At 46.5% G+C, this 12,282-nt stretch overlaps 1 protein-coding gene across 1 annotated transcript in view; it reads left to right on the top strand.

Annotated features, from left to right (window-relative positions):
* Nucleotides 1-336: 336 nt before the first annotated feature.
* The window catches only part of NSF (N-ethylmaleimide sensitive factor, vesicle fusing ATPase), an 84,734-nt gene continuing 72,788 nt past the window's right edge, over nucleotides 337-12,282 (top strand). Inside the window, exon 1 of the mRNA XM_068418540.1 lies at nucleotides 337-414. Coding sequence (XP_068274641.1) covers nucleotides 403-414 — 12 coding nt within the window. The 5' untranslated portion in view covers nucleotides 337-402. The remainder of the gene's footprint in view (nucleotides 415-12,282) is intronic.

The following is a 12,282-nucleotide window of genomic DNA, read 5'->3' as shown; positions in this document are numbered from 1 at the left end:
GGGGAGCAGCGGCGAGGCCCCCTCACGGCGTCACCGCCGCCGGGCCCGTCACCGGAGGCCGGGAGGGCGCAGCACCGCCTCCCCCGCCCGCCGTGAGGAGAACCGCGGCTCCGCCCACTCCGCCCCGCGCACGGCCAAACTGGCCAATCCCCACAGCGCTTCCAGCTGACGTACAGCAGAACGCCCTCCCCCCGCTGAGGCTAGGCCAATGGGCTGGCGGTACCGGGACGATCGACCAATCGAAGGCTGTCGGCCGTGCATGGGGGCGTCACCGCCCATAGGAACCCGCCCAGCGCCGCTGCGGCGCCTGCGCTGCACCGCCCCCTGGCGGCTGGGGGGCGGGACCGTGGCTGCGGCGCGGCGGTCAGGCGGCGCGCGCTGCGGGCCGGGCGGAGCGGCAAGATGGCGGGGAGGGTAAGTGGGGGGGGGGGGGGGGGGAGGAAGGGGGACGGACCCTGCCCGGCCCTGCTGCTACCTCCCCCCTCCTCCTGCTGCTACCTCCCCCCTCCTCCTGCTGCTACCTCCCCCCTCCTCCTGCTGCTACCTACCCCCTCCTGCTGCTACCTACCCCCTCCTGTTGCTACCTACCCCCTCCGCTACCCCCGTCCGCTTCGGCTCCTCGCTGCGCGCCGGGGTGGTTCGGTGGTTTCTCGCAGCTCCGCTGCCGGGGTGGTCGCTCAGCCCTTGGGGAGGGGGTGTGGGGTCCCCTGAGGGTGCTGTGAGGCTGTGGTGACCCCTCCCCAGTGGTGTGGGGGGCTCTGAGGGTGCTGTGAGGCCGGGGTGGCCCCTCTCCCTGTGGGGCAGGACTGCAGGGTCCCTCAGGGGTGCCCTGAGGCTGAGGTGGCCCCTTGCTGATGTGGCGTGTGGGGCAGGACTGTAGGTTTCCCTCAGGAGCACTATGAGGCTGGGTGACCCCTCTCCCCATGGGGCAGGATTTTAGGGTCCCCGGGGGTGCTGTGAGGCTGGGGTGGCCCCTTGGTGATGTGGGGTGTGGGGCAGGACTGTGGGGTTCCCTCAGGAGCGCTATGAGGCCGGGGTGATCCCTCTCCCTGTGGATGTGAGGCAGGTTTAGGGTTCCCTAAGGGTGCTGTGAGGTTGCAGTGGCCCTGTGGGATGCAGAGAGTGTCCTAGGGGTGCTGTGAGGCTGTGGTGACCCCTCGGTGCTGTGGGGTGGGCTTCTAGGGCTCCCTCAGGAGCACCGTGAGGCTGGGGTGACCCCTCTCCCTATGGGGTGTGGGGCAGGATCATGGGGTCCCATAAGAGTGCTGTGAAGCCCTAGGGATCCCTTGGTGCTGCTGGCAGGATTTAGGGTCCCCTAAGCGTGCTATGAGGCTGCAGTGGCCTTCAGGCCCTGTGGGGAGCAGGGCAGGATTTTAGGGTGCCCTAGGGGTGCTGTGAGGCTCTGGTGACCCCTCTCCCTATGGGTTATGGGGCAGGGTCTTCTAAGGATGCTGTGAGGATGGGGTGACCCCTTGGTGCTCCAGGATGTGGGGCAGGATTGTGGGATTTCCTGAGGGCCTCCATGAGGCAGGGTCACCCCTGTCCCTGTGCGGTGTGTGTCAGGATTTTTGAGTCCCCTAAGGGTGCTAGGAGGTGACCCCTCGGTGCTGTGGGATATGGAGCAGTTTTGTAGGGTTCTTTGAGGCCCTAGAGACTCCTCTGCCCTGTGCGCACCAGCCAAGCACCGTGCTGTGATGTGGTTCCAAATTGTGTTGTGTTAGAACACACCTTAGGGTTATGCAGTGGTTTTAATCTGTATTTATTTAAAAAATAAAAAAACCCTTATCAGTGATTGCTTAAATAACATCAGCAAGTGGCCAAAAAGGCCTTAAAATGTGAAGGAACAATCTTGTCTGTCAAATCACTTTTTGTAGCGCCTTGTTTATCCCCTCTGTTTTCAGGTGTCCACCTCCGAGTGCTGCAAGATGCAGTTAAGATTGCTCATCTCTTTGCTATCAGCTCAGTCATGCTTTGCTGGATATTGACTTGTGAAAGTCACATTTTTCATTAATGGGCTGAAGTCTTCTGTCTTGGCCAAACAATTCAGTGATTGAGGTCTTGGGGAATAGGTTTTCTCGTAGTTTTTTGTATTAAGGTTTATCTGGTGGATACAACGACAGATGGTGCAGTGGTGTGATGCAGAGCAGTGGAGGTTAGAGCAGTGGTGAGAAATTTGGCCCAGTGGTGAGCTGTGCGTCACAGGTGAGCAGATCTACTCGAGTGTGACCCTTAAATGCTGCTGATTAATTGAGGAAAAAAAAAATCACATTTTGTGATCTATCTCTTATTAAGTGCTTTTCTTATTAAGTGCTTTTCTTCTGTCCGTGCTCCAGATATGTGGTCTCACTTTCTTCCTTGCACCTTTTTTCTTCATCTCACCCTTTGCTGCACCAGCTAACCTAGGAGAAGTCTGTGTTTTGGCTAGCTTTTTTTCAGCTTTCTGTTGCCAGAAATGGGAGCCCAGTGCTTTCATCAGTGATAAGATCGTTTTAGCCATAACGAACATTGCTCTAAGACTCGTAGCCTAAACCAATCTGGCTGCTGTGATCTTTTCTTACCCCCTACTCACTTGCTCTCCTGAGCCTTTTCAGCATGCTAAGTCGACAGAGAAAACTTATCTGTGTAGTTTGAGTTAGTTTTCAGTTGCCTTCGTGTACTGGAAAGGCTTAGTGAATGGTCTGAGTGCTGGAGGTGCTGACTGGGGATGTGGAGGGGAAGGAGAAGGGTTCAGCCCCAACTTTTTCCTGCTGCTGTGAGCTTTTGTGATACTAAACAACTGAAAAAATGTACCTTTATTTGGCTGACTGGGAAGCCTGGTGGAGGAAAGGGGGGATTTATGCAAATTTAAGAGAAAGATCGGAGCTTAATTGCCTCATAATCTGGGTGATGCTTTCCTTGGGTTACCAGGAAGCTTCTTACTATTCAGTGTTTTCATGATTTATCTACAAATATAGTTGTTGCAGAATTATCAGGTTATTTAATGCTGTGAAGAGTTCTTGAAGTGTTTAATACCATTTTCTGAGCTTGATCCAATCTTGCAGTGTGTTGAATGCTGTTAATGTAAATGAACAAGCTGCCTGCTCCCTCCAGCTTGCATGTGGGATAGCAGCAGCTCTGAAAAGGATGCAGAGGTCAGGGTGAGCAAGCAACAGTGCACAGTTTGGCTGTGACATGGGAGCTGTTGTGATCCTTGTCTGTATAAATAAGGAACAGTAGGTAGGAGGATGGAGGTGTGTGATATCCCTAGGTGAGTCTGATACTGGAACACTGATGCTGTTCTGTTGTCAGCATTCTTAAAAGGTGCTTAAACCTGGAGAATGGGTAGAGAAAGCTTCAGTGACTACTTGTGGCCTGAAAACGTGTCCTGCAATGCAATTTAGAGCTTAGCCTCTTTTATTAGACTCATGTGATTTGATTTGTGTACATATCTTTTTAGAGAGAAAAATGAATGGTTTTCCTGATGTAGAAGAGAGACAAAATCTGTAAACTTCTAGTAATGTTTTAAATAATTTAGACAAATGATAAGCCAAATCTTATTAATTATCCAGTGCTGTTTCACGTATATTACTCTGCTCCCTTAATTGCACTGGGTTTCCTCAATCGCAAGGAAGAGACAGTGATTAATGGTGATTGAAGTTTACAGGAAAAATAGTTTATGATGATTAGAAATAATGTCTGTTTCTCTTATAATTTATTCTGTATCTCTCTCTGCATGTAATCATTAGGCACGCAGAGCACTGAGTCTTGCCAAGACATCAGCCAGCATCTACTACAGAAGAGGGAATGGCCTAAAGTTGTCTAGCTGTGTCTGTAGTTGGTTACGGATCCCTTGTACCAAGACTGGACCTCTGGAAGTTACCTGGTGGTGTCTGTAGCTAATTAATTTGAACCTCCTTAGGAATTAGTTCTCAAAGGGATCTAGAAAGGCCAGATGATTTCTCTGCCTTGTTCCAACCAGTGTCAAGCTGTTGATCCAGAACAAGCTGCATTTCTGCTTGTACTATACCAGGCTGGGGAGCTACATAGAGAAACGGTGTAGGAACCGAAGCAGGTCTGTGTGGCTGCAGCTTTACTCTTGCAAGCTGGCGGGAGGTCCGGCTTGCTTCAAAGAGGAAATCGTGCGTGCTGGATGTTGATTTGGTAGCGTGGGTGTTGGTGATGATCCCCTATCAGAGAGACCGGTGTGTTTTTCTTTAAGGAATATTAACGTGTAATAGCTGCAACTTGTATAACAGTTCATGATGATTAGAAATAATGGCTGTTTTGTATGGTATGAGTGGTATAAGATCTTAGTTTTTCTTTATTTGCTGTTTGGGACCCATTTGGAGTGGTATTGCCGTTAGCCCAGTGATAGGAGATGCTCACCTGTTTGCTTGTCAGAAGGGATTCACATCTGTGTTGGGTTGGAAATGATTTTGGTTTCACTCAGGTACCAGTAGATGTTGGTTCACCTTGCAGAACTGTGCCATAACTCCTCTAGAAGAGCCTGAGCCTTGAGCAGAAGATGTATTGCCGTGATCTGTTGAAATCAGCTGTCTCATTGAGCTGGTGTAGCAGCAGTGGGGAAGGGTGGTGAAGGACAGACTGTATCCCTCGGAGTTTTGTGGTGCTGAAGACACTGCTGGACTAACGCGTGCTCTCCTGTCCTCCTTGCAGTCAATCCCAGGGCAGCTCTAGGTTGGAAAGTTTGGTAGAAACTTTGAAATAATGAGGGCTGGGTTTTATGTTTATGGGTTAAAGCTGTAAAGTCTGATTTCTGCTAACATATGGAATCAGCCTTCATAGATGCAAGCATCATCAGGCAACTAAAGAAACATTTGTGAATCAGCTTAGTTCTCTCTTGCAGCGTGGTACTGATCCTTCTATCATCACATCTTTTTTTAGTGTTTCCTAATATGTTGTATGAAAAAATAGGTTTTTAGCAATGTTTTAGGGAAATGAGAGAAAACTAAATCTGAATCTATTTGAGATCACTTCTGCAACTGCGTACCTGTCTTGTGAAATCATTGCAAATAGACTTGTGTCCTTCTTACAGGACTTCTGCGTTATAAAAACCCGTGCTAAATTATTTAGAATAAAATTCTGACAACCATATGACCATGTGGATGTTTGTGGGCATGGGATATCTGACCCTTGTCATCTTTGATTCACTTTCATTTATTGATTGGCTTAGTGTTGCAGAAGCAGCGTGTCTGAAGCTTATATCTGAAAAGACAACGCAATAGGGAGGTGTCAGTGCTGCCTCTCCATCTCCAGTTTGGGGGTGCTGGTATTTTTGTTTTCCATAGCACAGCAAGATCTTCTCTTTTCCTATCCTCTGTTCTGTGTCCTGTACCTTAAAGCACAGAGGTCATTCAGGAGAAGACCTTGTGGTTTAGGAGATGCCCGAGCTATGAATTGGGAGGAAGTTCTGTCATAAGATCAGATCTGCTGTTGAGTCCACAGAAAACTGGTCCTTAGAAAATAGCGGTACTTATATTTTGCTAAATTACCCACCAGGCAGAACATGGTTTTCAGGGGAATAAAATTATCAATTATTCCTTTCTGTACATGAAAATGTACCAAAAAACCTGAACACTAAAATGTAGGTCCTTATGTTTTGATCTTTTTTTGATCCAGGAGTTGGTGGATGGTGTCCCAAGTGTAAGAGAGGCAACAAGCTTTAGGAAGACCTGGTGCAGTGAGTTCTAGCTGACCCCTGAGCGGTGTGACAGATAGCGATGATCTTAGTAACTGCAATGTTGGTTTTGGAAGGACGAGGTTCTGGGTGTGGTCTCTACGGGATGCAGTCATTCGCATACCTGTCAGGATGCTGCCTCAAATCAGGGAAGTTCTCTCGCAGCGACCAGAGTTTTGTGACTAAATTTCCATATTGGCCATCTTCAGAAGTTTTTTTTGACTTCCAGGAATTGGAGGGTTGTGGTGGAGAAGATCTGTGAACAGAAAAAATTAAGCAAGGAACGCAATCGCTACAGTTAATAGAGAAGCTTTCAACGCAGTATCCTATTATTCTGCGTTTGAGCCAACTGATACTACTACTGCTTGTTAAATCAAGGCTGAATATATGGTCCTTCAGGCGCTCTCTTGCCCTGCTCCTGGTGTGCTCTTTGCTGTGTATGTATGTCAGATACTCAGTTCAGGAAGGTCAAATGTTTGCAGCATAAAAAGATTTAACGCGTTTCTCTCGTCTCCTGGGTTGCAATAAAACAATGACCTTCTGTCAAAAAATCGGGAGTAATTTATTCCCTCGAGTTGTGTCAAGTTACGTGCTTTTTTGTGTAGAAAATACAGAAACACTTGCAAGGTATTGCATCTTAAACACAAACTGCTTATAAATGGGTAGCGTTTGGTGCAGTAGTCGATGTCCTGGGGAAGTTTAGTGCCAGATGCAGCCTGTCAGCGGTGGGGTGAGTTGCAAATCCACAGGGATAGCAGCATCTCAGGCTTTCACCAGGCAAATTCCAAGTTTAAGGTGATATTTTTAACCTTGTCCCTATTGCCATTGAGTAACTTTTCTAAATAAATGGGAAGAAATTTGCATCCATTGGGTGACCTCACAGCTAGGGTGTGACTTGCATCCTAGACTGACATCTTAGACATGGTTGTGTGATGTTTCATTCCTTTAAGCATTTTTGAAAGAGGTTTAGATGAAACACAAGTTGCAATTCCCTGTAATTAAATTGTTGATCGTCTTGAGTCCCGGAAGAAATGTGAGGCAACATCCACTCCAAAAATGGAGGTGTTAATTCCAAATGTACATATTCTGAGTCATTACTGCTTAATTGGAAGGTGGAGTTGATATTCATGCTAAACAGTTGGGAAACAGCTTCCCAGTTACATGGCACAGCAGCACAGGTACAGATACATTTTCTGAAATCACTTTACTGATCATACTGTAAAGAACTGGTGTGGAGAACGACATCTTTGGCAGAGCAACCTGTTTAATTAGATTATAGATGCTATATGATATTAGTAGCTTGTAGAAATTCTCCTTTAGTGCACTTGTTTCTTCTGCTCTTTTAGATCAGACAAACCCTTCAGTCTTGGAACTGTAAATTGTGTTTCTGATAACATTGCAAAGTAACGGAGATAGTACAGCCAGATTCCAAACACTGCGTACATCTTAACTGCACTGGCTAAAATAGCGTTGGAGTTACAAAGCTCCCAGTGCAGAACTGAATTCGTTTGGCTGTAAACTTGGCAAACAAAGGGAAAGCAGCAGTCACCACCCTAAAAAACAATATCCTGTCGTTGCTGGGATAGGCGCTTCTGTCCTAATAAAGTGGCTTTCGTGTCCTAACAAGGAAGTAATTTCTAGATGACTGCTCAGGCCCATGAGGGGAGCATGCATCTGCTATTAGATAGAGAACATGGACAATGTGTTAAGTGTATTTTTATTGTATATTGTACATTTTATTTATATTGTATGTAGAGAACTGCCAGTGAAGACTACTTGATGTCTATATTGTTAACCCCCACTGATGATTTGGGCTTGACCTCCTTTGCTTATATAGGTAACTATTTGTTATCAGCTGAGAAAGAGAAGGTTACCAGCGGTGCAGGCACAAAACAATGTGGGAAAAAACATTCCCTCTTTCATTTCCAGCCCTGGGTGGTGCAGGAGGTGCTGATGTGAGCTCTTCCCTCTCCTATTTTAAGCTGTTTTGGCTTCGGTGTCGGCCAGCAGCTGGTGTGTAGCGGCACAGCCGTGTTCACCTTGGTGCCTCCTCAGCCGCCTGCATGAGCACAGGGCGGTGATCTGTACCGGTGGAGCGTCGCGTCTGGGGGCCATGGGAAGGAGGGTTGGATCTCATCCGTCCTTCTCCTCTGGACTCTGTATTGAGGCTGTCTTGGTGTTGGCTTGCTCCAAGTTCCCTGAGAAAAATTTGAATATTAATTCTGAGATTTTAGCTTTCCTAATGTGTTCTTCTTTTAATAGGAGAAGGAAATTGGTATTTATGAGCTTGATATCGAGAGAGAATGCAGCTCCTTCCCGATGAGAATTAAAGCTTCCAGCAAAGTCAACTAGAGGTCAAATGGAGCAGATGGAAAGGCTGGTCCTGAGCAGCCAGTCAGGGCTCCTTGTCCCAGGGGACAGTGTGCGTAACCTGCCGGGCACAGCAGGGCTCTCAGAGTGACTGTAGATCTGGAAAGGAAACCTGTCTTGCTGGGTCTGCTGTTCCAAAAAGTTATTTGTAGGTGTTTGATCTCTTCTTGTAGCTGCAGGACTCTGGAAGCTTTATTCAAATATTTTTTTTTTGAGATGTCCAGAAAAACCTTCTGCTGATAGTACTAACTATGAGCTTATAGAAGCTGCTTCTTATAGAAGTAACTTCCTTATTTAATTTTTTTTTCCTAATTTTAGAAACACAGCATTTGGGACATCTCCTGTTGCTGAGTCTGGTCCCTGATGTAGGCATCATGTTGTCATTCCTTTCATAAATATTACTGAATGCCTTCTTTAAAGGAGTGTTGGTTTTGTCTTTGCTGTTTCCCACTGTAGGCTATTACCGTGCCAGCTTCCTCTTCTGGTTAGGAACCGTTCTTAACTGCTGGTCAGGAGCTGTGATAGCGTTGCTATTGTTTTATACCAATTTCTTCTGTCCTTTAGTGTAGGGTTGTTTTTCCTCTTTGTTATTCAGCTCCGTGGTGTGACACTGTGTACATAGAGAGAAAGTAGTCATAATCCTCCTCAGGCTTTCCTGTGCTTGGTTTGTCTCCTTCTCCCAGGCTATTGCTGACCCAGCTCTGCTGCAGCTCATCTTCCTGCGTGCTAGTGCCGGTGTTTGTCATCTGATGTTTGCAGTTTTAATGTTCATCTCAGATTCTTGTCACTTGGTCCATTGGATCTTCATATCGGGCGATGCTTCATGCATGTCTGCTTTCCATCAGGAGCATAGTCCTAGGTAATGGAGGGTCTAATCTTCATCTCAGTTCCCTGTGTATCTTCAGAGCTCCTTTAATATCATAACTCTTCATTTCAATGTTCAAACTTAATTTTATTTGCAGACTTTTAGTGGTGAATGAGTGTTTGAACGGCTTTGTGTCAGCCGTGCTGCCCCACAGCCACCAGGCAGGCACACGTCTGCTCGGTCCCAGGTAAATATGGGCTAAACTTTCTTCCTGAGAATAACTCCTGCACAGGTTCTTCGTTGCCCTCTTTGGGTGATGAAGCTCTGGGCTTAGAGGTACTTTGGTGCCAACAGCTGTTAATAGTAGAGCTTACGTGCTTTTTGGAGTGGGGGTCCCCATTTCTATGCAGCTGGCAGTGGGCTCTACAGAGGAAATTTGTATGTCTGGTACCTGGAGTTGTCGTGTTTCCTAACACTTGTCTGCCAACATCTGCATAACAGGAATTATATAGATGTACATATGCATATATGCATGCCTATGTTTTACACAAAAGAAGATTTTAAACATACAACTCTTTAACCTGCCTCAGCTTTAGAAGCTGTTTCATAATCTCTTGGGTAGGATTAGGAAATGAAACGAGTTAAGCTGTTTCAAATGAAGAGCATCTCTGCTTTAGCGTTTAATATTTTAGCTCTTCTATTCACTAACAACTGACAGGTGGTAGCACACTGCTATTATGTACCACCAACTTATCTCCTGTGGGGTCTGAGTAATGGGAAACATGTTTTTCTTTGGCTTTCTCTATCATCAGCCTTAACAAGTCGCAAGTATTAACTGTATTTTTGTACTATGTGCTCGCCTACGCAGCAACGTAATATAGTGGACTGTGTGTAACATTCCAGAGATTTTATTATTGATCCTCTTCCCCAGTCATATTTGAAACCAGCAGTGCTTTGCTTTTGCTTCGGATGCTTGTTTTGAAATTCAGAAGGAGAAAAAGATGTGTTTTATGTATGTAAAATACCTGAACGACTTAACATTGCTTTCTGGGCTGAGCTCTCCTAAAATGCCAGAACAGCTCACTGACGTATTTTTGCGGAGGAAAACTGAAATCGATGCAACTTAGAAAAATCTAACTCAGGTTAGACGTTATGGTGGTTGTTTCTATTACGAAGGCGTTTGTTCTTTGGGGCAACTTTTACTTTTACAAAGTAAAATAAGTCAGCATCACTGAGCCTCCTGGCTCTGGCTTTTCATGGTTAGCATCAGCTCGGTAGCAGAAGAGTAGAGGCGACATTACTGCTTTGTCGTAAATCCAAAGGTGAGCTCCTTCACATTTGTCTTCCAGCACAAGATTTATCAATGCCTCATGTGGTCTTATTTTTCTCTTGGTAAACAGAAGGAATATTGGAGTAGACCTCTGTGTAGACAGGGATTTAATAGCAGGTGCTGCATCACCGTGGATGGGTGATGGATGCGTCTAGCTGAGGGTGCTTCAGAACAAAGGCACTGTCTTGGATGTAGAGTCACCTCCCCACAGCTTCGCTGTCCTTGGAGTCTCCTCCTTGCATAAACCAGAACAATAACTGGAGGCAGGGAAGGCTTCTTTTGCTACTTTAAACCTAATATATCTATATTCTGGACACGGGCGTTAACTGCGACCTGTCAAGATGTATATGGGTCACCTTCAAACGAGTATTGACAGCAGCGTAACTGCAGCAGATGGCATTCACTGTCAGCTGCAAGATCTGCTCTAGTGGTTTGCTAGAGCTGAGCTTTATGTTGCTTTGCCTAGTTGCTAACAGTAACCTACTAGTTAGCTTAAAAGGAACTTGTGTAGATTTACTTGAAGATTTCTTAGAAATACTCTTAAGGATTTTGCTTCCTCTGTTCCCTGACGTGTGGTGTGCGAGTGCAGGCCATGAGAGCGCTGGATGGCAGAGAGAAGAGAGGGGGCAGGCTTCCAGGAGTCCTTGTGCTGGTGTCCTGGGAAGCTGGAACCCAAAATGCAAAAGCTTAAAGTGTTTCTTGACGGTTCTGCCACTGGCATACGAGAGCCCTCCAGGCTCCGGTGGTGCACGTTACAGCTTTGGACTGCTGCAGTCGTGCCAGAAAATCTTATTCAGGAGCAGCCAATGCCCACATCCTTGCTGCGGCAGCTCAGTTGCTTGACAGACAAGACAAGGATCCCTGTGAGCAGTAGTGCTGGAGATGTGAGCACTGAGGGGAGGAGAGGGGAGATAAGAGGAAGCCCCTGCAATTTGCTAGAATAGTGTGTTCCTCCTTCTTGTCTGGGTGCTTTCCAGTTTAATCATCATCTCTTAAATGCCCAGATTTCCCCAAATTGTCCCTTGTTTACTCATGAAAACCTGCGTCCGTTGAGTGACGCCCTTGTCCTGCACGAGCTGTATTATGTTAAAAACACTTCTGTGTATTGATAACGTATCGAAGCTCTGCAGAATGGTCTTGGAGCTTGAGGAGGGCATGTGTGGAGAGCTGGGAGCACAGCGTAGGTTATAGACGCGGTCTGAAATGTTGGTTATGGCCAAGGGAGAAATGAGCTTATGCCAGAGAGCCCCGAAGGAGAATGTGCCGGGCTGTGGGGTGGCCAGCACAGTCAGTGCTGCTGCTGCTGCGGAAGCAGCTACGTTATTTCACGTGTCAGATACCTGAGGATCTTTTGCCACACATCTGTCATAACGTGGAGCTTGCAACAGGAGCGCTTTGTGCTGGGTTTGAAATGCATTCTGTTATATTTATGCCTTTCCGTAAAGCATAGTCTTCGTGTTCCCAAATGCAGACAGGAATAACAGAGAATAACGGCAGCTTTGCCAGGCACTCGCTGTTAACACGAGGGAAGCAGTTTGTCAGTCAGGATTAAAAATGCCGTTGAGGACTAGTGCTGTGAAAAGGTTTAATCCAGGAGCTCTGTGTTCAGTTTTCTCACGATATCCTACCTAATGCGTTTGATCAGGGAATGCCCTTCACAAAAGAGTCCCCTCGTACATGGAAGGAGAAATGATAAAATGGTGAATGCTTTTTTGCTTGAAATGCCCAAAATGGTGAGCCTTAACGGTCAGGCTCTGTATTTCAGAAGGCCACTTTTATTACAAGAATATTTCATTGAATCTCTTACTACGCTCGAGATGCAGGTAGATAAATCTCTTTCAAGGCTGAAAGCGGAATCCTTTTCTGTTGTCACATAAGTCAAGGGCAGTGGAGCATTATTCAATAAAAATAATGAATTAGTCCTTTTCTAAATAGTGAGTACTCTAGAAGAATTACATTATGACATAAAAAGTTGATCTGAGCTATAGGGTAGGCTTGCTTCAGTCCACATGGAGATGAATGTTCGCGGATTCTTTTCTCAAATGGCCCAGAGGGGAAGGGGGGGTGAAGGTTCAGGAGGATGCTAACTCGTGGGAAATT

This window comes from Nyctibius grandis, chromosome 26, assembly GCF_013368605.1.
Source record: "Nyctibius grandis isolate bNycGra1 chromosome 26, bNycGra1.pri, whole genome shotgun sequence".
Classification (NCBI taxonomy): domain Eukaryota; kingdom Metazoa; phylum Chordata; class Aves; order Nyctibiiformes; family Nyctibiidae; genus Nyctibius; species Nyctibius grandis.
Note: the sequence above shows the minus strand (reverse complement) of the source record. Positions and strands in the feature narration are given on the sequence as shown.